This window comes from Guillardia theta, assembly GCF_000315625.1.
Source record: "Guillardia theta CCMP2712 unplaced genomic scaffold GUITHscaffold_4, whole genome shotgun sequence".
Classification (NCBI taxonomy): Eukaryota; class Cryptophyceae; order Pyrenomonadales; family Geminigeraceae; genus Guillardia; species Guillardia theta.
The window spans coordinates 560770-580958 of NW_005434670.1; the positions used below are offsets into that span (position 1 = coordinate 560770).

The 20189-nt window shown below is 55.7% G+C and overlaps 9 protein-coding genes across 9 annotated transcripts in view; 4 read left to right on the forward strand and 5 right to left on the reverse strand.

Moving 5' to 3' along the window:
- The window catches only part of GUITHDRAFT_150143 (hypothetical protein), a 3067-nt gene extending 2745 nt beyond the window's left edge, over window positions 1-322 (reverse strand). The window contains exons 1-3 of the mRNA XM_005840996.1: window positions 193-322; window positions 85-145; window positions 5-27 (exon numbers count right to left, since the gene is read on the reverse strand). Of these exons, the coding sequence (XP_005841053.1) occupies window positions 5-27; window positions 85-141 (80 nt within the window). The 5' untranslated portion in view covers window positions 142-145; window positions 193-322. The remainder of the gene's footprint in view (window positions 1-4; window positions 28-84; window positions 146-192) is intronic.
- A 647-nt stretch (window positions 323-969) lies between these two features.
- On the forward strand, window positions 970-2283 carry RPL37Ae (large subunit ribosomal protein L37Ae, cytoplasmic). The gene is made up of 4 exons (XM_005840997.1): window positions 970-1005; window positions 1808-1907; window positions 1960-2057; window positions 2186-2283. The coding sequence occupies exons 1-4, from the start codon at window positions 985-987 to the stop codon at window positions 2243-2245; spliced, it is 279 nt and encodes a 92-aa protein (XP_005841054.1). The 5' UTR covers window positions 970-984; the 3' UTR covers window positions 2246-2283.
- Window positions 2284-2424: 141 nt separating this feature from the next.
- On the reverse strand, window positions 2425-10857 carry GUITHDRAFT_100324 (hypothetical protein; the record flags this gene model as incomplete). The annotated part of the gene is made up of 13 exons (XM_005840998.1): window positions 2425-2475; window positions 2525-2584; window positions 2762-2875; window positions 3114-3164; window positions 3209-3256; window positions 3325-3369; window positions 3459-3504; window positions 3634-3761; window positions 3913-7056; window positions 7134-7372; window positions 7578-7632; window positions 7838-7933; window positions 8044-10857. 13 exons carry the CDS (start codon window positions 10855-10857, stop codon window positions 2425-2427), a joined length of 6891 nt encoding a protein of 2296 aa, XP_005841055.1.
- Window positions 10858-12571: 1714 nt separating this feature from the next.
- Window positions 12572-13627, forward strand: GUITHDRAFT_100325 (hypothetical protein; the record flags this gene model as incomplete). Its single annotated transcript, XM_005840999.1, has 9 exons — window positions 12572-12754; window positions 12809-12844; window positions 12897-12975; window positions 13035-13085; window positions 13140-13189; window positions 13239-13292; window positions 13342-13410; window positions 13461-13517; window positions 13574-13627. The coding sequence occupies 9 exons, from the start codon at window positions 12572-12574 to the stop codon at window positions 13625-13627; spliced, it is 633 nt and encodes a 210-aa protein (XP_005841056.1).
- On the reverse strand, window positions 13605-14468 carry GUITHDRAFT_150145 (hypothetical protein). The gene is made up of 3 exons (XM_005841000.1): window positions 14410-14468; window positions 13847-14071; window positions 13605-13791 (listed from the first exon to the last, which is right to left on the reverse strand). The coding sequence occupies exons 1-3, from the start codon at window positions 14450-14452 to the stop codon at window positions 13751-13753; spliced, it is 309 nt and encodes a 102-aa protein (XP_005841057.1). The 5' UTR covers window positions 14453-14468; the 3' UTR covers window positions 13605-13750.
- A 438-nt stretch (window positions 14469-14906) lies between these two features.
- Window positions 14907-16017, forward strand: GUITHDRAFT_63787 (hypothetical protein; the record flags this gene model as incomplete). The annotated part of the gene is made up of 8 exons (XM_005841001.1): window positions 14907-15010; window positions 15063-15114; window positions 15165-15231; window positions 15295-15386; window positions 15439-15569; window positions 15635-15741; window positions 15795-15841; window positions 15907-16017. Coding segments are annotated over 8 exons (711 nt in total), but the record flags the coding sequence as incomplete, so codon positions are not given.
- Window positions 16018-16057: 40 nt separating this feature from the next.
- GUITHDRAFT_100327 (hypothetical protein) lies at window positions 16058-16544 on the reverse strand (the record flags this gene model as incomplete). Its single annotated transcript, XM_005841002.1, has 2 exons — window positions 16058-16180; window positions 16227-16544. 2 exons carry the CDS (start codon window positions 16542-16544, stop codon window positions 16058-16060), a joined length of 441 nt encoding a protein of 146 aa, XP_005841059.1.
- A 251-nt stretch (window positions 16545-16795) lies between these two features.
- GUITHDRAFT_100328 (hypothetical protein) lies at window positions 16796-18365 on the forward strand (the record flags this gene model as incomplete). Its single annotated transcript, XM_005841003.1, has 7 exons — window positions 16796-16909; window positions 16963-17045; window positions 17097-17154; window positions 17206-17547; window positions 17665-18045; window positions 18096-18177; window positions 18220-18365. 7 exons carry the CDS (start codon window positions 16796-16798, stop codon window positions 18363-18365), a joined length of 1206 nt encoding a protein of 401 aa, XP_005841060.1.
- A 387-nt stretch (window positions 18366-18752) lies between these two features.
- GUITHDRAFT_63927 (histone H3) lies at window positions 18753-19163 on the reverse strand (the record flags this gene model as incomplete). Its single annotated transcript, XM_005841004.1, has 1 exon — window positions 18753-19163. The coding sequence occupies one exon, from the start codon at window positions 19161-19163 to the stop codon at window positions 18753-18755; it is 411 nt and encodes a 136-aa protein (XP_005841061.1).
- Between the last annotated feature and the right edge of the window lie 1026 nt (window positions 19164-20189).

Consider the following 20189-nt stretch of genomic DNA (forward strand, 5'->3'; position numbering starts at 1 on the left):
TTACAAGCCCGCCCACATCGCCACCACCTGCGGTCGGCATGCAAGGAGGTCAGCCGGGAGCAAGAAGTTCACATGTGAAGAGACCAAGTTTGACGACATGGCGGGCTTCGACTCAGCAGGTGCGTCCGAACCTCCAGACATTGCACTAGTAGAAGTCTCAGTTGGGAAGAGGGGAGGGGGGGCAGAGGCTACCTGCCCGGGCGAGTCTGCACTTTCACGTTAGAGAAACGTGACTGTATGATTCAGTCCTTTCGCTCTTCCGTACAAGAGCGATCCGAACAGCTAGGAGTCAGATGCTGGCTTGTCTTGTGTGTTGAATGCTGGTAATGAAATCGTAAGGGACTGAGAGGAGAGCTTGAGTGTGTGAGGCTGTCTAGTATCAATTTCCGGGATCAGATCCCATTATCTCGAGTGTCTGCATGCGTACAAGCACAGGATGTGACTTGCCGTCGACCGTTCCATCACGACAGCCCTTTGAATACGAAGCTAGATTCTCATTTTCTCCTCCTCCATCCAACCGCATCTGCCGAGCATCGAGTCCTCCTTCCATCCTTCCTCTGATCCTTCCTGCCCTTCCTTGACCCTCTCCTCCTCCTCGCCCTCCTCCTCCTCCTCCTCCTCCCCTTCCTCTCCCCTCCCCTCCCCCGTCTCTTCCTCCATCTCGCCCAGCAGGATCACGCGGGTAAGTTGAAGGTAAACTTTGAAAACTTTGAGCCGAAGTTTGAATGTTGTGCTGAAAGTTTTCAAAGTTTCCTTCTTGGAGTACCCCTGCTTCGACTACCCCTTACCCATCACCCTTTGTACCTCTACCCCCCACCCCCTACCCCCCATTCTACTAAGGCTCAACCCTATTCCTCAAATCTTCCTCCGGTGGTTCATAACAGTCTCCTTATTTTTCAATATTTAACTATACGTTTGAAATAATTTCAGAGTGCCCGCTGATAAAAAAAAACCGAGCCCCGCGTGCGCGTGGAGTAGGTCGCCATGGGCAAGCACACTAAGAAGGTGAGGAGGATGATGGCGATGGCGATGGCGATGGCGACGAGGAGGAGGAGGGAGGAGATAGCATGAAGAAGATGATTTTGCTTCTTATGTTGTTGCTGATGATGTGAAGATGTGAGGAAGAGAAGTTGACTGATTATGCTGCAACGATGTTTTGATGTGAACACGAGAACGAGGATGGGAGTTGTGGTCGTGTTGCGGCAGTGGTGTTGTTTTCACCGCTAAAGAGCAAAGTTCTTGGCAGCGAGATGACGAGTGTGGTCTGCTCGGAGAGGGAGGGAGACTGAACGCAGAGTAGAAGAGTTGAACGTCAGAATGTGGTGCTTTCACGAGGTTGTGGATGAGAATGGGTGGTTTTGCCTCTGTTCTGTGTCGTGCTCAAGTAGCTCAAGTTTGGTCTGCGTTATGTGCAGCCATGCGCGAGCTCTTGAGTCAACGCGTTGGAGGAGATTTCTGAACCGGCGAAGAGGAGCAGTTAAAAGAGCAATGCGGTTGGGGGGACGGGACTGGGAGATAAGTGGGTTCGACCATGGGGTTGGTTGTGAGAGACAGCTGTGTGAACATGTCAATGGCATGCTGTATGTAATGAAGTGAAAGGATGTGAAGGTTGTGATCATGACTGGATACTTGCCTCTTGTTTGCCGGTGTATGTAGTTGTGTATCCTTGTTTGCTGTCCTGTCTGTGCTGGGCCGATACTTGGACGTTGCAGCGAGAGGAAGAGGAGCGGATTCATGAGAGGGAGAGGAGGAGGAGAGGAGGATTACTCCATGTTGGGACGTACGGGCGCTGACTCGTCGTGCTTAGGTTCACATCACTGGTAAGTACGGAACCCGTTATGGTGCTTCCCTGAGGAAACAGATCAAGAAGATTGAAATCACCCAGCATGCCAAGTACACCTGCTCATGTTCGTCCTTGTCCTCTTCCCGTGTGCCGTTGTTGTGAACGTGGTCGTGCAGTCTGCGGAAAGGATAGCGTGAAGAGACAAGCTGTCGGGATCTGGAAGTGCGCGTCCTGCAAGAAGTGCATCGCCGGCGGAGCCTACACTCTTAACACTGTGAGATGACAAGGATGTTGTTATGATGATGATGATTATCACTTGAATGTCTTTGTTATCATGATGATGATGATGATGATGATGATGATACTTGATTCTGTCTAGGTTTTGTTCTGACACTGTGACAGCCTACTGCTGCTACCGTTCGCTCTGCCATCCGTCGTTTGAGAGAGTTGGTCGAGGCATAAGTTTTCCGTGTTATGTCGAGGCAATAAAGTGGAAAAACAAAACATGTGGTGAAACTTGAGGTCTTGTGCGATGTTAAATCGTGAGATCATCTATCGCTCCCATCCCTCGCTTGTTGTTTCATGTTGGTTTGCATCAGGTTTGATGACATGGAACAACAGAAATATTCTGACTTTTCATGTCATGAGATTGCTTTCATCCTCTGAAGCTCCTCTGCGAGACGATCCACGACCTGCACCATGTCAGTGAGCAGAGGACCAGGAGAAAGGGAGAGAATGGACCTGCTTTATGTACACACAATCGCACTCAAAGGTGTTTTCCTGGTATCTGTCCCTGTAGAACTGAAGATGCCGAGTCAGTGACGGGCGGTCAGGCAATGAGAGAGTTCAGTGAAGAGAAAGGTCATGTTTGCCAGGAATATAGATGCACTGCAGGATGGATGGCTGGATGGATGGATGGATGGATGGATGGAGGGAGGGAGGGAGGAAGATGAATTTCTGAGCTCATTGAATGTCGACCTGGAGGAGTCGCTGCGCTGCCCCCGTCCTCTGCCTGTTCCACAAGCTCTCCAGGTCGCTGGTGGACTGGAAGAAATTCTCCGAGAAGAAGGAGGGTCGAGATCTCTTGTCCTCCTGCCCAACATCTTTAGTTGAGTTTCCCCTCGTTACCGCTGTTGGTGTTGGTGTTGGTGTTGGTGTTGCTGCTCCTCCTCTTCGTCCTCCTCCTCTTCCCCTCCCCTTCCTAACTATCTTCCTCCTCGTCCCCTCATGCACCCGATCCTGCTCTTCGTTGTGCACCCCCTCCGCCCCACCTCCCCCCCCCCCCCCTCGCTTCCTCGACTCGATCCCTCAGCCTCCTCACGCTCGTCACCTTGGGGACGTGGCAGGACGACAGACACTCTACGATGAGGCTCAGGGCGACCTGCGAGGCTCTCAGAGGCGACGAGGAGCCACCAGCTCCCTTACCTCGCTCATGCGCATGATGCGACGAAACTGCATGTCCACGGCCTGAAACTGTTGGAAGCAGGCGCGTCAGCTCCTCCCGTAGCAAACTGCCGGGACGCCCGTCCTCGTCCACTCACCTGGAACTCCAACGATCGTCTCTTATGCCTCGTCTCCATGTCGTCCTGCATCTCTGTCAGAAATCCTTCCTCCTCCCCTTCCTCCTCCTCTCCTCCTCCCCTTCCTCCTCCTCCTCCTCCTCCTCTTCTTGAACCTCGTCGTCATCCTGCGAGATCCTCTGCTGCTGTAGATCACAATATCTGCGACATAAGGTGAGCATCTCCCACCTTGCCCTTCACATCTCCCTCTTCTCCATCCCAGCGCGCCTGTCTCCTCCTCCTCCTCCTCCTCCTCCTCCTCCTCCTCCTCCTCCTCCTCCTCCTCCTCACCTCGACCAGAAGCTCATAGCTCCTCCGCTCGTCAGCCTCCCGCTGCTCCTCCCGTCGGTGATGGCGAGGCCCTTGTGGGCGGTTCCCATCCACGCGTCTCCTCCACATCCACACAAGTGCTCCACGATCTGCAGGCGAAACCTCAACGGACCATATTGTCTTCCTCCCTCTCTCTCTCCCTCCCTGCCTCTCTTGTTGTATCCATGAGGAGCTGCCTTCTCATCATCTCTTTCTACAGCTTCTTCCTTCCTCTCCCCTCGTCCTCTCTTCCTTCCTCACCCTGCAGAAGAAGCTGATGAGCGACTCCATGCCGAGGTCCTTCTTGCTGCTCGAGCTCTCCCACAGCATCGCGCGATTCTCCCGGCTCGGGAGGATGCGGAGGCAGTGGAAGGGCGAGACGAGGAGGCGAGAGGGGTCCTCGGAGGAGACCCACCCCACCCCGCCAGCTCTGAGGAGGAGGAGGCGCATGATGAGCTCAGACGTCTGCAGCATGTGCACCGCCTTTCTCGCGCCCTTGGAGAGCTTCTTGGAGGGCAGCGACGAGAAGTTCCCCAGCCATCCAGCCGACGGGTCGCCCGCCACGTGCTGCCAGAAGGAGGACTTGGAGCACTCGAGGAAGAGCACGGAAGCAAACTCCCCGATCCAGTCCAGCAGCTTCCCGTCCAACTCCCTTGACATGTTCACGTACTTGCTCCACTTCTCAGCCGCCGCCGCCGCCGCTGCCGCCGTTGCTGATCCTCGTCCTGCTGCTGCTGCTGCTGCTGCTGCTGCTGATCCTGCTCGGGGCACTGTACCACCCGCTGTCCCGTTCTGCAGAGCGGAGGCTTCTTGCTTCAGGCTGAACCCTCCCATCTTCTCTATCAGGAGCACAGCCTCCACCACCAGCCGCCGCTCCTCCACCAGCTCCCCCAGCTCCTCCCCGGGGGCAACGCCATCGTTGCTAGACGCGGCGAGGAAGAGCTCGCGGAGGAGCAGCTGGTGGTTCCAAAGAAACTGTAGGGCAGGCAGCAGAAGCGCGCTCCCCTCCGCCGCGTCATGCAGGAGGGCGACGAAGAGTTTGAGCGTTGGGAGGAGGAGGAGGTGGAAGCGCTGGCAGAGGACTCCTCCTGTCCCGTCGGAGCGGAGGAGCGAGCGGACCTGACTCTCGCTCGTGATGTGGGAGCGGAGAAAGGAGGCTCTCGCCAGCTTCTGCATCACTTTCCCCTCGGTCAGCTCCGACAGCCCCTCGGGGTCCTGTGCCAGCTGCAGGAGGATCGAGACTTTGCAGGTGAAGAGAAGGAGGAGGGGCTGCCGCTCCTCTGTGCGCGTCACGTCCAGCACCTCCCCGAGCTGAGAATGTCCGTCCAGGTCGTCGGTGAGATGGTCCACAAGCGAGAAGTGCGCGATGATGCCTCGCAGAGACAGCGAGTCTCCTGCTCCTTCCCCTGTCTCCACGGAGGAGCCCTTGCTCCGTCGCGATGAGCAGGGAAGGATAGACTGGATGACTCCAAGTGCGAGGGCCCTGCTGTCCTCCTCCTCTCCCATCGGCTTGTCGTGGCGGACGGCGATGTCGGCCAGCGCCACCTGGAGGAGCGAGAGCTTGTGCTGCTTCATCACCCTCTCCACATCTCCCACCCTCCGCCCCGACGGGCCCGGGGTGGCAGCGAGCGGCTCGCTGGAGCTCCTGAGAAACTCGAGGAGCTTGAGGATCGCAGCGTAAAGGTCCCCGCGCAGGGCGACGCTGCTCCTGGCCTGCGTCCTCATCGGGAGGGCCATGATGAAGTCCAGGAAGCCGAGGAGGGAGGAGCGAACCTTGCTGGCGCTCGAGGGGTCGCGGCGGGAGGAGGAGGCGACGGCCGCGATGACGATGCTGAGGCAGCGGATAAGGTGGGAGGCGACCTGCGGCTGCGAGAGGGAGGTCTCGACCCTCCTGAGGAGGTCCAGGAGGTCGAAGAGGAAGACGTGGTAGTCCGGTGGCTCCAGCCGAAGAATCGCGCTCATGCTCCCCTGGAACAGCACCTGCTCCAGGACGTCCTGCAGGCCGCACAGCAGGTGCTCCCTCGCGCTCCTGCAGCGTCGGACCGTGTTGTAGCCGTCGTAGGGGCCGAGGATGCGCTTCCTGATGTAGTGCTCCGCCAGCGCGTCCAGCAGCTTCTCGTTCCTCTCCCCGTCCACCCGTCGGCTCGACAGGACCTTGAAGAGCCGGTCTTGCATCCTCTTCTCGTCGCACATGAGCAGCATGTCCGTCCACCGGTCCACGGGCCTCGTGCAGTCCTGGATGTCCGCGTCCTCCAGCAGTTCCGGCAGCGCCTCGGAGTCATCCATCTCCACGTCTGGCACGTCGATGGCCTCCACGAGCAGCAGCTGGAACTTGCCCCTGCTCCACACGGGGAAGCTGCGCTCCCCGAGGCCTCCTAGAAGGCTGCTGGCGTTCCCATACCCCCCCGAGTACTCCGACTCCCCGAATAGAACCTGCAGGAGTTGCTGCACGTCGTCCCTAGACACGCCCCCCCTCTGCCTCGAGGACGCGGCCCCCTCCTCCAGCGACGAGCGGGAGGTCGCCAGCAGCACGGCAAGGATCCTCATGTACCATCCGCACACGTGGAAGAACTTCATGCTCCACTCCAGCACGTCCTGCAGGCACTTTTCCTCCTCCTCGATCGCCCAGCGGAGCTCCATCAGCTCCACGAGCAGGTCCAGCTCGGACGAGTCCCGGTGCACCCCCGACGAGGACATGTACTCGGGGATCTGCCGCACCCACTCCTCCTCCGCCTCCTCGTCCGGCTTGTCCCTCTTCCCGCTGTCCCACAGCTTCTCGAAGGGCATCCCTTGCTCCCTCTCCTTCCTCCCCAGCTCGCCTCCCCCCAGCAGGTCCTTGATGTTGCTCCTCACCGCCTTGATCACTGCGTTCTGCCGCTGGAACAGGTCGAAGGGCATGCTCCTCCCCAGGCTCACCAGCAGCCCGTCGGTCTGCAGCCTCTTGCCCTCCCCTCCTCCGGCTCCCTTCCCCTCCACCCTCCTCGGCTCCATCAGGTACTGGATCGTCGCCTGCCGAGTCCCCCGGTGCATCGTGAGGCGGAAGAAGATCTCCATGCACTGCTCCCTCCTCTGCATGTTCCCCTGCAGCAGCGCTCGGCTCTCCATGCTAGCCTCCACCTCGTTCTCCATCATGCTCGTCTCCTGCCCCCTCCCCCCTCCCTGAAAGACCATCTGGTTCAGCATCTCCCACTCGCTGCTCCACCGCTGCGTGTCCGCGCACAGCTCATAGAGGACGTTGAGCAGGCGACACGCCGGCGCCATCCTGTTGAGGTCCGTCTCCCCCATCTGGAAGCAGTCGAAGCCCAGCAGGTAGTGAGCTGTGCAGCACTCGTCCTCCACGTGGCTCAGCGAGTCGAGGAGGAGCTGTAGGAGGCAGCCGGACACCTGCGGGTTCGCCTCGGGCGACTGCAGCCACGATCCGAAGGAGACGATGATGTGCTCTCTGAGCGAGCCCCGGCATCGCTCGCGAGGATCTGGAACACCTCCTCGTCCTTCTCCTTGCAGATCAGCTGCAGCAGCTGGATCGCCATGCCCGCCAGCGTCGGCTCCTCTTGCAGGGCTGCATAGCACATGAGGGTGACCAGGAGGCTCGACGTCTTGCGCCCGCTCGTTCGGCTTCTCCCTCGCTCTGACAGCACGGCGTCCACCAGCGCAAGCGTGTAGTACTGCTCGATGGACAAGCAGATGGAGAGAGCGACGTGGAAAAGGCGAAGAGCCATCTCTGCGACAATGTCAGCAGGAGCACCCTCTCTCCCTCCTCCTGCTCCTCCTCCTGCTCCTCCCACCCCCCTCCACTCCCCCCACCATTTCTATCTCCTCCTCCTGCTCCTCCCCCCCTCCCCACCCCCCCACCCCCCACCATTTCTATCTCCTCCTCCTGCTCCTGCTCTTCTCCTCAACCCCCTCCTTGCCTCCTCGTTTCTCACCAATGGTGCTGGCAAGGTGCGGCAGCTCACTCTGGATCTCACTCTCCTCGGCGATCTATAGAGGAATCAGCACCAACACACTCAGCATCCTCCTCCATTGTTTCCCTTCCTCCTCCCTTGTTTCCCTTCCCCCTCCCTTGTTTCCCTTCCTCCTCCCTTGTTTCCCTTCCTCCTCCCTCGCTCCTCCCTCGCTCCCGCCTGCCTTCCTCGCTCGCTCAACCTCTTCCCCTCATTCCAACTCCTTCTCCTCCGTTTGTCACCTGCAGCCCGAGCACGAGAATGCTCAGCACTTGCGAGCGGAGGCTCCAGCCACCGTTAGCCACGTCACTCTCGGAGAGCACGATCCAGGACAGGACCTGCAAGCACACGCTCACTCAATGGATGTCTTCCCTTCCTCCACCCTTCCTCCTCCATTTTTCCTCCTCCCTATGTCTGCCTCCCTTTGTCCTCCGCCCCTCCCCTGTACCTGGTCAAACAGCGGCCTCCCGCCATGCAGCGACCAGTCGCTCGATCCGCTCCTCATCGTCTCCATCATCGTGTTGAGGAAGGTGACCACAAGGCGCAGAACCGCCGTCGACACCTGCCACCGGTGGCTCGCGTTCAAGAACGAGCCCCCGTTGCTCTGCGACGCCTCGGCCGGCGGCAGCAGCGCGATGCAGCTCTGGAGCACCTGGATCGTGTTATCCCTGTACGGGATCTCCCGCTCGAAGATGGTGTTGAGGAGGCGGAGGAACGAGAGGGTGTGACTGTACGTCCCCCTCCTCCTGTCGATATCCAGGAACTCAACGTAGAAGGCTGTCACTTGCCCTGCCGTCCACTGCTGCCTCATCTGAGGGTGCTGGTCAAGCACCTGCACCGTCTGCAGCACAGTCCCTTGCATGAAGTCCCTCCAGATGACTAGTACGATGTCGTGCACCGAGCCCAGCTCTTGGATCCCGTGGTTCTGCACGTGCACGCAGTAGGCGGCCAGCGAGTCCAGGAGGAGGACGATCTCAGCCTTGATCTCCGGGGCGAGCGGCATGGACCACAGCAGGAACAGCTCCTGCATCTTCAGCTCGTGCGACAGCTCGTACTTGATGTCAGTCAGCGTCTTCCCCACGTTGTTGTGGAGCTGCTTGATCGCCCGCAGCAGCGACTGCAGCAGTCGCAGCCAGTTCACGTGGTACTCGACGGTGTCACACTCGAACCTCTCCGAGACCTGGTCCGCATTCATGACAAAGAAGCCCTCCTGGTGGGTCTGCAGGGCCCGGCCTCGGCTGTGGCCCAGGTAGGAGGACACCATCTGTTGCCGCTCGGCGCTCACGTAGTACCCCGAGCTGCGAGGGAGCTCGAGCTCGAGGAGGCGGCAGATGCTGCTGGCGTACTCCTGCAGCTCACGGATGAGGTTGCTGGGGTTCAGGTTGCACAGCCGGTCGTTGGAGGTGAGGAGAGGTTCAATCTGCTGCACCAGCTGCTCGAACCAGTCCACGAAGACCCCGGACTGCGCCCTGTCGGTGACCTGGGAAGGGATGGAGTTGAAGAGTGCATGAAACAGCTCTAACAAGGCGCTCCTGAGGGAGACGCGGAACCTGACGTCCTCCTCGTTGCTGATGTGCTTGATCACCGTCTTCTTCAGCACCTCCAGCGCTCCTCTCTCGAAAAGGGAGCTCCCGCGCGTCTCAAAGAGCGCCTGCGCCATTGCGGGAAGGTTCGCATAAACCTTGGCAGTGGATCCCAGAAGGTTGATCAGCATCTCGTACTTGGGGCTGGGAAACCCTTGCTCATTCCCCACCTGCAGCTTCACGACCTCATCAAGGATCGGATTCATCAGGATGTTGTCCAGAAAGTTCTCCATGTCTTTCCAGATCCTTTCGCGGTAGTCCGACCAGCGGTCCAGCAGCGAGCACGGGAGGATGTTCGTGTTGACGAACGTGAGGGCGTGATGGCTGACCGCGTGCTTCACATACCTCCTCCAGTTGTCGTCCGAGCAGGCCAGCGCCAGCTGGGCAAGGAGGAGCTGGATGAACCCGACATGGGGGCGGCGGGCACTGTCCCCCAGGATCTCCTCCTGCCCGCACTTGAGCTTGCGAGCCATGCTGTCGATGAACGGCTGCCACTTGCCAGGATACACCAGCTGACCTGCCTGCACGGCTCGGCAGATGGCGCAGGATACCATCGTCCCGTAGAAGGTCACGCACTCGTCCCGGGCGTTAATGCCGGCCTCCTGCTTCTCCCGGGTCTTCTCCATCTCAAAGCCCAGCTTGTCGAAGAAGAAGGAGAGGGCGACGTTGAGGTTGCCCTCGAAAACGTTCCACTGCAGGAGCTGAAGCTTTGATTGGTCTGGGATGCTCAGGATGCCTTGGAGGATCTCGCAGAAGAGGCACATCTCTCCCTCGATGCCGTTCCTCTTCTCCTTGGACGCGGCCTGTGTCAGCCCCACCAGGGAGGCGTGCCTGTCAAGGTTGTCCTTGAAGGCCTGCACCACTTTCTCGCACACCCGCATGTCTCCCTCTGTCAGTATCTTGTGGCAGATCTTGTGCTGAGCCAGCCAGCCCTCCGTCATGTCCTCCGTGTTCTCCAGGTCCCTCAGGATTCTGCAGATCAGCGTCAAGACTCTCCTCTGCTGCGCAAAGTAGTGCTTGAACGCTTCGCGTTTGATGACTGCGTCGTTGGCGTCCGACGTGGACCTCTTGGCCAATAGGACGAGGTGGAGGGACCGCACGAGGTTCTCGCGCAGCTCCCTTGCAACCTCCAGGGCAACGCTGAGGATGGGATCGATCTCGTGGGAGGCTATCGGCTTGTCCTTCATGTCGGTGAGCCCGACCTTGGCGAAGTCCGCGAGCGCCGAGTCAGCAACGTACCTCTGCAATGCGTTCGGGCCGGCCTGCACCAGGATCTTCTCGAAGGTGAACACCTGTGCGAGCCTGCTCTCGATCTGGGCGGAAGACGACTGCAGCTGGGGCACAGGCTGGGCACTTTGCATCATGGAGAACTGGCCCATGGGGTTGCCCGGCGGAAGGTTCACTTGAGTTTGCATCTTGAGATTTTCTTCGAACTGACGCCTCTTCTCGTACCCCGCGAAGAAAGGGCCCAGGAGCTGCTCCCGAAATTCGCTCCCGTTGTTGCCGATGGCCTTACCGAAATCATCTGAGTCATCGCCGGCCAGGGCCCGTTCGAGGCTGTCCAGCTTGGCAAGATCGAAGACGGGGGGCAGCTCCAGATTCATCTGGGGCATCCCTGGCATTGAGCCCCCCATGGCGAACCCTGGAGCCGACGGAGCGGTTGCACCGCCAAACATCATGGTGTCGACGTACTGGCGGGCGAGGAGGATGGTTCACTCTCAGAACGTAGGAAGACCCTGCATTGAACGCACCTCTGCCCTCATGAAAGCCTCCTCATTAGCTCGACTGCCACAAGACGTCAGGTTGCTGCATCACAAGAATGGTGGAGAGCAGCAGCGTTCGGGATCAAAGGGCATGCTGAATGCGAAAGAGATGAAAACAAATCATTATTCCAGCCGTATAAGGCTAGCTTTCATGTCAACAGTAGATACAACACCAAGTGCAGGTCAAAAATGGCTGAAAATGCGATGGAAGCATAGGAGAATCAGAAGTCTAGGAGGAAACTCTTGCCAGAGCAGCTGTTGTGGGACATAAGAGCATACACGCAAACAAATCAGCAAAGGCACAGAAGAAGCTATTAAAACAGCGAGTGGTGTCGACGCTATATCAACAAAGCAGGCACGAGCCTATAGTAGAAAACACCAGACGATATTTCCTCCGCGATGTGGAGACAAAACCAGACTAATTGCATCATAGCAACAGGATAGAATGAAGTTCAAGAAAATCACAGAAGAAAGGAATGTGGAAATTGATGTACACTCCTGCTATCACCCAATGTCCGAGGCAGGACTGGGACATCGTGAGGGGCATCCCAGATGTGAGTTAAGGAAAGTGATGAGCAGACATGGTAGCATGAAGAAAGAGAAATTGAAGTACTGATAGGGTAAGCACGGCGAGGAGTCTGCGCTACACGCATGCTCGACGCCGAAGTACGCTGTGACAGAGTGGAGATGCGGAGCGGGTGTACAGATGAAGGAGGAGAGTGGAAAGAAACGTTGGCAGGGGAACAGATAGAACAAGCAGGAACAAGAAGGACAATCAGCATCAGCATCATCGGCAGCGGCAGCGGGAGCGGCAGACGCGGCAGACGCGGCAGAGCATTTCTGCCTGGGATCCCATCGTGCGCGAGGTGGCTGAGAACCCCTTCCACATACCCCATATTCGTACTAGATCATTGGGGGTAGGGGTACTTTCGAAATGTCTCTGGTCTACCATACTCGTGGTCACATAAATCCCAAGTCTTACTGAGCCCGGCGGTCCGACAGCCCCGGGGCCTCGACTACAAGGTTATGAGCTGCGAGATTCAGAATATGACCGGTACTTTCGATAGGTATGAAGGGGGTGGTGTATGCCACAGGCGCTGCGGCCTCCAGGGGAATGCGTGTAGGTGGATATCTGGTGAGGGGGGTGAGAAGAGAGGAGGAGGAGAGGAGGCGAAGGTAGACAACAGCACAGACACCAGGCTTGCCACTCAGCTGCAAGACTTTCATAGGGAAACGACGTCTGTGGATTTCCAGTCTGCAAAGGTCTGAAGTTGGAAGTGGAACCTTCCAGAAGTTTTCGGCTACAGGAATACATGAAGCCAGCACCGGCCATGCGCGATTTTCTTTTTGTCAGCCTTTTCCTGTGGATAACTCAGACAGGTAAGATGACTTGTCTTGTGTTTCTTGTGCCAATCTGCAATGTTCCTCTCTACATGTTTACATAGTGGAGGTGTTCCAAGTTTGCTTGGATCCCCAGAAAAAAATGTTCATGACGTTTGCTGACACTATCATTTTCCCACCAGCAGATGGATTTTTGACACCATTGAATCGACTTCCATGCACGAATTTCTTCCCGCAGGGTGAGAAGATCTTGCTTTCTGTGCATGCACCCATTGAGTCTCGGTGACCCATGGCGAAAGTCTTGTGCTGCATGCCAAGTTCCTCTATGCTGACAGCTCCTCTGGCATCAGGATGCCCTCTCGGCTTCCAATACCGTCTGAGCCCCTTGGCATTCGGCAATTCACCACGAAAGGACGCGAGTATCTGCTCTGTTTCCATGCTTGCGAAACAAAAAGGGCTGCGAGTGGGAACGGTAAGACCCCTTGCGGAGCATAAGGTTGGCTCACCTGTGAGCTACACCTGACAGGTGGCTGATAACAGAGCAGCAAAATTCAACTATGAGGTCTAGCGAGCTTTTGTCTCCATTGCCTATGGGCTCCTTGACTTCCGGCTAGATCTTGGACAAGATCGAGTGCGGAATTATCCTCGTTGGAACTGAAGTGAAGTCCTGCAGAGCTGGGAAAATGAACATAGGTGAGGGGAGATGAACGTAGGTGACTTGCACGTCGCTGACCGCTGCCCTCGATTGGCAGAGGAGGGGTTTGCCAGGGTGGACAAGAACGGTGCTCTCAAGCTGCACAACTGTTGGCCAACTCTCTGATATGTGCGGCCCTCCCTGGCTTGACGTCGCTGTTCAGGCCACATCTCTCGGCACATGACCACGGGAACATTTTTCAATCACGAAGAAGTGAGTTGAGACAGCCTGCCAGCGTCTTGGTGGCTGATTGGACGCGCAGAAAAGGGTTAGAGACCTGCTAGCGCACAAGACAGAAATCCTGAAGATGGCAAAGGTTGACCAGTACAACCCTGAGTTTTGCAATGTTGTTGACGTTTGACAAGGCACAAGACATCAAGGGAAATACCCTTATCCCCCTAAGAGCATATTTCAATGACCGGAGATTGCTCAAGGTCAGTTTGCATGAGGATTGAACTTCTTTCCTCAGGGTAAGTTTGTTTAGGTCGAGGTCGGGATTTGTAGAGGAAAAGCCAAGGTAGACAAGAGGGAAGACATGAAGGTCATGGCGTGTGTCTTTCATGCTCTCCTTGTCGTCCTGATATTTGTGGGGCTCAGAAACGCGATGTAGGCAGAGATACCAAGCGGGAACTCAAAGCGGCTGGTTATTAAACTTGGCGAATACATTCCATTCAAACCTGGATACAAATTTTGCATATAAGTGTCGGCATTCCCATTCAAGTTGAGTTTAAAGACGTTTTGATGTTCTGATCAAAGAATAAGCGGGGGGGAATCTCACGATCGACGAGAGATGATGATCTCTTTGTATTTTGACTCTGTTATGCCATGAATTGATCAGAAAAAGTCAAGAAGGATAAGAGAGGAGGTCACCAATTTTCTTGGAGTAGTCATCAAGAAGCTGTGCAGTATTCAAAAGCTCGTCCACGCTGGTCTCCAAGTCGGTGATTTGGTCTAGGAGGGGGTTCAATTCTTTCTTTTTCTTTTCCAAGGTCTCAAGATTCTCATTGATGTTGGAGGTAGCTGAGACAAGTTCCTTCATTTTCGCCTCAGTTGTGGTCTGCATCTTATCTAGTAGATTATATTCTTCGGACGCGGCTGTAATGACTCAGTCAGCATACAGAGGGAAATCATCGATGGAATGAACAATCGAGCGACAATACATTCTGAAATCATTGCCATCAAGCAGGACCATATTCACCGTAGAGGGAGCACTATCGAGATCATAGCATGGTATAAGTCTTTTCAACAGTGAGTCAGGTAGAACGGGAGGCTCAGGGGCATGAATGCAAAAGGAACAGGTCAAACAGAATTGAGAAACCAAAGAAGAAATTCGAGTTACAGGCATTGCATGAGACTGCGTTCCCCTCCGACAGGCAGGAATTCAGTGGGAGTGGGGAGGAAGATGAGGAGGAGTGAAACATAAGGACACTCACCCAGCATGTCGCCCTTCATCTGCTTCATCACCTTCTCCATCATCACCTCCCCCGCCGACGTCATTTCAGCAGGACGGCCTGTAACACCCCTACCCCCCAATTGACACATTCTCTAACCGGTGGTGAGAAATATATAAATCTAAAAAGACTTATTTCTGGACATGGTACAATGTTAAACACATGTAAATTCTTTTTTTATCTAAAACTGTTTTAGTTCGGGCTGGCCATGGCTGGGTGCGCTCTTCGCACTGCCTTCCATGTCAACTTCAACATGGCAGCAGGCAGGAGCCGCGAGGAGGTGTCTACCGTCGAGCATGCAGCCATGCTCCTACTGGATGCCCGGCTGAGACAACTTGCAGGCTGCTAGCTTCCGAGAGCTCGTCAGAATTAAGCGGCATCGTGGACCAACCTCTGGCCATGCAGCCCAGTTCGTGCAGGTACTGCGTTCTCATCCGGCGGAAGGTCGATTCAGAATCTGAATTTTTTCTGAAACGGATTTGAAGGCAAACTTTGTATCGCTCCCCAAGAAATATTCATTTGACTTTCTAATGTTTTGCTTGCGAAATCCTCGCCCATGCCCCCTGTTGGCCGTACTTTCGTTGTCTCGGTGTGTGAAGGATGATGATGAACAAATAGGTCACAGACCCTGGAAGCTCTTGCATTGAAATAGCTAGAGACGCCAACATCTGCACTGTGAGTCTTGCTGTCAAAGGGAATATCACAAGAATTTACGTGTTATGCTGATATGAAATCAGGACATCCCGTTGTATCGTGTCTTCAAGGACGGGAAGATGACGGAGCAAGAGAGCATCGAAGAATATCGTACTAGGGGGCAAAATGTACTTGTTTCGATGACACAAGACCTTGCAGTGCATGAAGCGGAAGAAGAGAACAAGCTGGTGTCGTTCCTACTTGGATGCTCCTTCTCATGGGAGGGGATGCTCACGGAGGCAGGAACGACTCTGAGCATTTCTTCCGTGGCTCAGCGTCTTATTTGCTGCAGGTCTGATACCCAGACACATCGAAGAGCATCGCAACGTCCCCATGTACATAACCAACATCCCAAACCGTACATCCGGGCCTTTCGGAGGCTTCTTAGTTGTGAGCATGCGGCCGTATCGCCCGGAACAAGTACCACAAGTAGCTGCCATCACGAGCAGGTGTCTGATGCGTCGAGGCCTCTGCTTGACGTGGCTACTGCTCTCACCCTCTTAGCAAACTTCAGGTTCCCAGGTGCTCATGGCGGCCCGATCCACTCCGGTGACCCGGACAAGATCGGCATTTCTCCCGACCGTCTCGGCCAGCCTGACTTTGGCGATGCCGTGACAATCCGTGCGTTTCGAATTCCCTATGATGGGCATGTAATGATGGCTCTCCCTTGGCAGGAGACGGGGAGCTGCCAGTATTCTGGGCATGCGGCGTCACCCCGCAGGTGAGGAAGTGGCGTTCACGGCATGTTTATCCGCCGACCTGACGTCTGTCCTTGGATTTTATTAGACTGCAATCATGGCGGCCGCCCTCCCGCTCGTCATCACACACTCGCCCGGACACATGTTCGTGACGGACATCCTCATCGAGGAGATGGATATTCAACAGTGTAGCACATAAAAAGGAACGCCTCGAGCTTATTCGAGGCTCTTGGCGGCCCTCAGGCATTCTCGGAGCCCTCGTCCTCGCCTTCAGTCCCCTCGGTCTCAGAACCTTCGGCATCAATGCCAATGGAGATCCCATCTTGAGCCGCTTCCCGGAGCTGCTCCATCCAGATCTGAACCTGCTGAATGTCAGGCTTGCAACACACTCTATTCAAATTGAAGAACCTCTTCATCTGTCGGGGGCCTGCCTCTCTCTTGCGTGAACAGGTCAATCAGCTGCTGCAGGATGTCTGAAGCCATGTCTTCTTCCTCTTCCTCCTCAGCATCCTCCTCCTCGTTGGCGTCGTTATTCTCCTCAACAGAGGTCGCGGAGAGGTTCAAGTTGATTGGCTGTATGTCTCCAGCCTTCGTCTTGTGCTCCTCATCGACATCCTTCTTCTTGGTTGTGGTCGGAGTGCCCTGAGGGTCTTCTTGCTTCTCGGCTTTCCGTTTCCCCAGGGAATGGTCGTCAACGGCTGGGTTGAGCTCTTCGATGGCAGACATGATCGGGTTGGACGAGATGGAGGGGGTCAGAGCAAGGAAACAGGTAAGGAAGCAGGATTCTTTTCCCAGCGGCGCGCGGGAGAGCAGGAGCGCTGGTCGAGGGAGATCGGAAGGAAAGGATTTGGGAGGGGCTTTTGGCGCGAACCTCGTTTCGGGTCCCAAATGTCGTTACAGTCCGTTATGAGATTATTGGGAACAGTTACCCGCCGTTGTTGTCTATTTGGGGAGTCAAATTACATGCACCACTGAGCATGGCGGGAGGACCGACGGGAGGCGAAGTGGAGGAGAGGCAGCGGAGCGACATGAGCAGCTTGCCGAGCCACTATGATGCCTGTTGCACAGAGAGGAGGAGCGCTCGAGACGAGGTTGATGGCATCGAGAGCTCTCGTGGGGAGCGATTGCTGACTTTTTTGTGCAGTCGCGCCGAGTCAAGCTTGTGCTGTCCTGCGGGATCCTGCTGACCGCCCTTTTCCTTCTGGTGACGATTGTGGTTCAGCAAAGGTACGAGTATGACCTGATGGTGACTGGAGCGCCTCACGGCTGTGATTGCAGCCATGGACAGCGAGCGTACTTGGAAGAGGATCTTTCTGCTCTAGGTGACCCAACGAAGGTATTTGCTGTTGCTTCATGGAGAAAACCTCATGTGAGGCGTTTGAACCAGTCGAGCTCTTCTTCTATCAGACAGCTTGCTGACGAGCGGATCAATCACTGGATGCAGCTCAAGCTGCCCAACCTGGATGCCAACTTCTTGGATAGCGCAGGCCGTCGAGGATCTAGCTCCCGCCCTGTTCCGATGTCCCATGCAAGTAGCTCGGAAGATTTTCAGGAGGAGAGAAAGAAGATGAGGGAAGAGATGATCAAGTCGTTCTCAAGGAAGGCTGAAGAGAGCACTGCAGAGGCTCTTTCTTCCCAAGGCTCAAACAGCATGACCTTTCCTACTTTAAGTGGAATGGAAGGTACTTCCCAGCACTACGTTGTCCCGACAATATCTCCCCCGGAAGAGGTAAGGACGCGCTGGTTCACCTTTCTTATCCTCCCTCGTTTTCTCTTGCTCTTCCTACTTGATGCGATCATCTTCCTCCTGATTTGATGGCATCCTGTGGTTGATTCTGTGGGTCAGGCACAGGCATCGCGTTCCAGGACAAGAGAGCATGCAAGCCGACTACAAGCATCTGCTCTTGCCTCCAAGAGGAAAGAGGATGCTTCAGCGTCAGCGTTCGTTGGAGGAAAGTTCAGCTCGAAAGCAAGCAGCATTGTTGATGACCTCATCTCAAAGTCCCTGGTCATCTCAAAGTCCCTTGGAAAGAGCGACCAGAGCTTGAAGCGCAATGCTCTCAACAGGATCCAAGCCTACCATCAAGCAGTGAGCAGCAGTGGGAGCAGCAGCAATGTTATTCATTATCCGGGGGAGAATTCAGATCGGTCAGACAAGCCAGAGACGAAGAGATTTGCCAGGAGTCCGAGAGAGCATCTCGACGAAGGAGATAGCACGAGTGGAGGGGTGAGTACACGGGCACCCGATCTGGCGATACAGCTTACGCCGATCTTCAGGTGCAGGACCATCTCTTTGATCTCTACACAAGCAACAAGAATGCACAATCTTATCTAAACCAGGATGGAGGACGTCATAGAGGTAGTAGGATGTCTATCAACAACCTCTCTGACTCCGGTACAGGCATGGCTCAACTCTCAGCTCCCGCTAGCGTTGCCATGGCCTCCTCCAGAGATGACGTGGACACCGATGGAGGAGGGGGGGATCCGTTCAACAATGCCCTTTTCAACATTGTTCACGATTGCTCCCTCGGTGGACCAACTTGCTGATGTTTCAATCTGTATAGAATTCTTTACAACACTACGATCGTTACGTGCTTGCCATCAAAGCTCCAATCACTCCTTCTCACCTGACATCCCTCCCAATACAGCTGGAGGACAAACTAGAGAGGAAGTTCAACTCTCTCACCCTCGACGATTACATCAACAGCGCTCTCCCTCAGTCTCAAGTCATCGCTCCTTTCTTCTCATAAACCTTCTTGCTACATGCTTTCTCTTGGTACACCTCAACTCCTGACTCTCGCCAAGACCACTCTCCCTGCTCCCAGGCCAGACGGATTCGAACCGCCCCCCTCGCGCCCTAGCGCTGGCCCTTGTGTGTTTGGTGTTGATGAACACCTGTATCTTGGTTCCTTGACCGTCTCGTCGTCCTCGAGCTTACGAGCGCTCGCCACGGATGCGGCGGGCAAGCTGGATGTCCTTGGGGAAGATGGTCACACGCTTGGCGTGGATAGCGCACAAGTTGGTGTCCTCAAAGAGACCGACAAGGTAGGCCTCAGAGGCTTCCTGAAGGGCCATGATGGCAGAGGTCTGGAAGCGGAGATCCGACTTGAAGTCCTGGGCAATCTCACGCACGAGACGCTGGAAGGGAAGCTTGCGGAGAAGGAGCTCAGTCGACTTCTGGTAGCGACGGATCTCACGAAGAGCAACGGTTCCAGGCCTGTAGCGATGGGGCTTCTTGACGCCTCCGGTGGCGGGGGCGGACTTACGGGCGGCCTTGGTGGCAAGAGCCTTGCGGGGAGCCTTTCCTCCGGTAGACTTACGGGCAGTCTGCTTGGTACGCGCCATGGGTGATGGGAGGAGGGGCGAGGAGGCGGGTTTTAATAGGGGGCGGGGTTGACGTTAGATCGGAGGCAGGGACAGGTGTGTTTCAAGGACCCTACGAGGAGACCAGGGAAAATAAGGCAAATCAGGGGGTACAGGTGTGCAGGGTGATAAAGACACGGGTGGAAGAGAATAGGAGGGAGGGGGTGAGGAGGAGGTGGGGAGAGAAAAAAAAAGAAATGACCCCCTACCCAGAAGACTACAGGAGAAAAGGCAGGGGAAAGGAGGTAGGGTAGGGACAAAGTAGGGGAGCACCGGGTGGGCATAGGAGAAACACAGGAGATGGAAGAAGGGTGGGTGGGGATTTGAGTTTCCGAATACCACCGGTGCCTAATGAGATCAAAAGAGGAGAGGTGGGTGGGGACGATGGAAAACAAGAGCTTCAAGGACCGGGTCTATCACAAGAAATAGGTGTGAAATCAGGTGGTAGGGGTAGTAGATCACCAATTCAAACACAACTGGTCTGATGAGCCGGAATTTTTGAATGGATCTGATCACCCCTACCCCCTCATTCCCACCTTCAGAAAGACAAAATACCCGGTTCTCAACAGTGCACCCCACCCCACCCTGCTTGCAACACCTGTGTTTCTCCTATTATCTACTACCCCTACCACCTGATTTCACACCTATTTCTTGTGATAGACCCGGTCCTTGAAGCTCTTGTTTTCCATCGTCCCCACCCACCTCTCCTCTTTTGATCTCATTAGGCACCGGTGGTATACGGAAACTCAAATCCCCACCCACTCTTCTTCCATCTCCTGTGTTTCTCCTATGCCCACCCGGTGCTCCCCTACTTTGTCCCTACCCTACCTCCTTTCCCCTGCCTTATCTCCTGTAGTCTTCTGGGTAGGGGGTCATTTCTTTTTTTTTCTCTCCCCACCTCCTCCTCACCCCCTCCCTCCTATTCTCTTCCACCCGTGTCTTTATCACCCTGCACACCTGTACCCCCTGATTTGCCTTATTTTCCCTGGTCTCCTCGTAGGGTCCTTG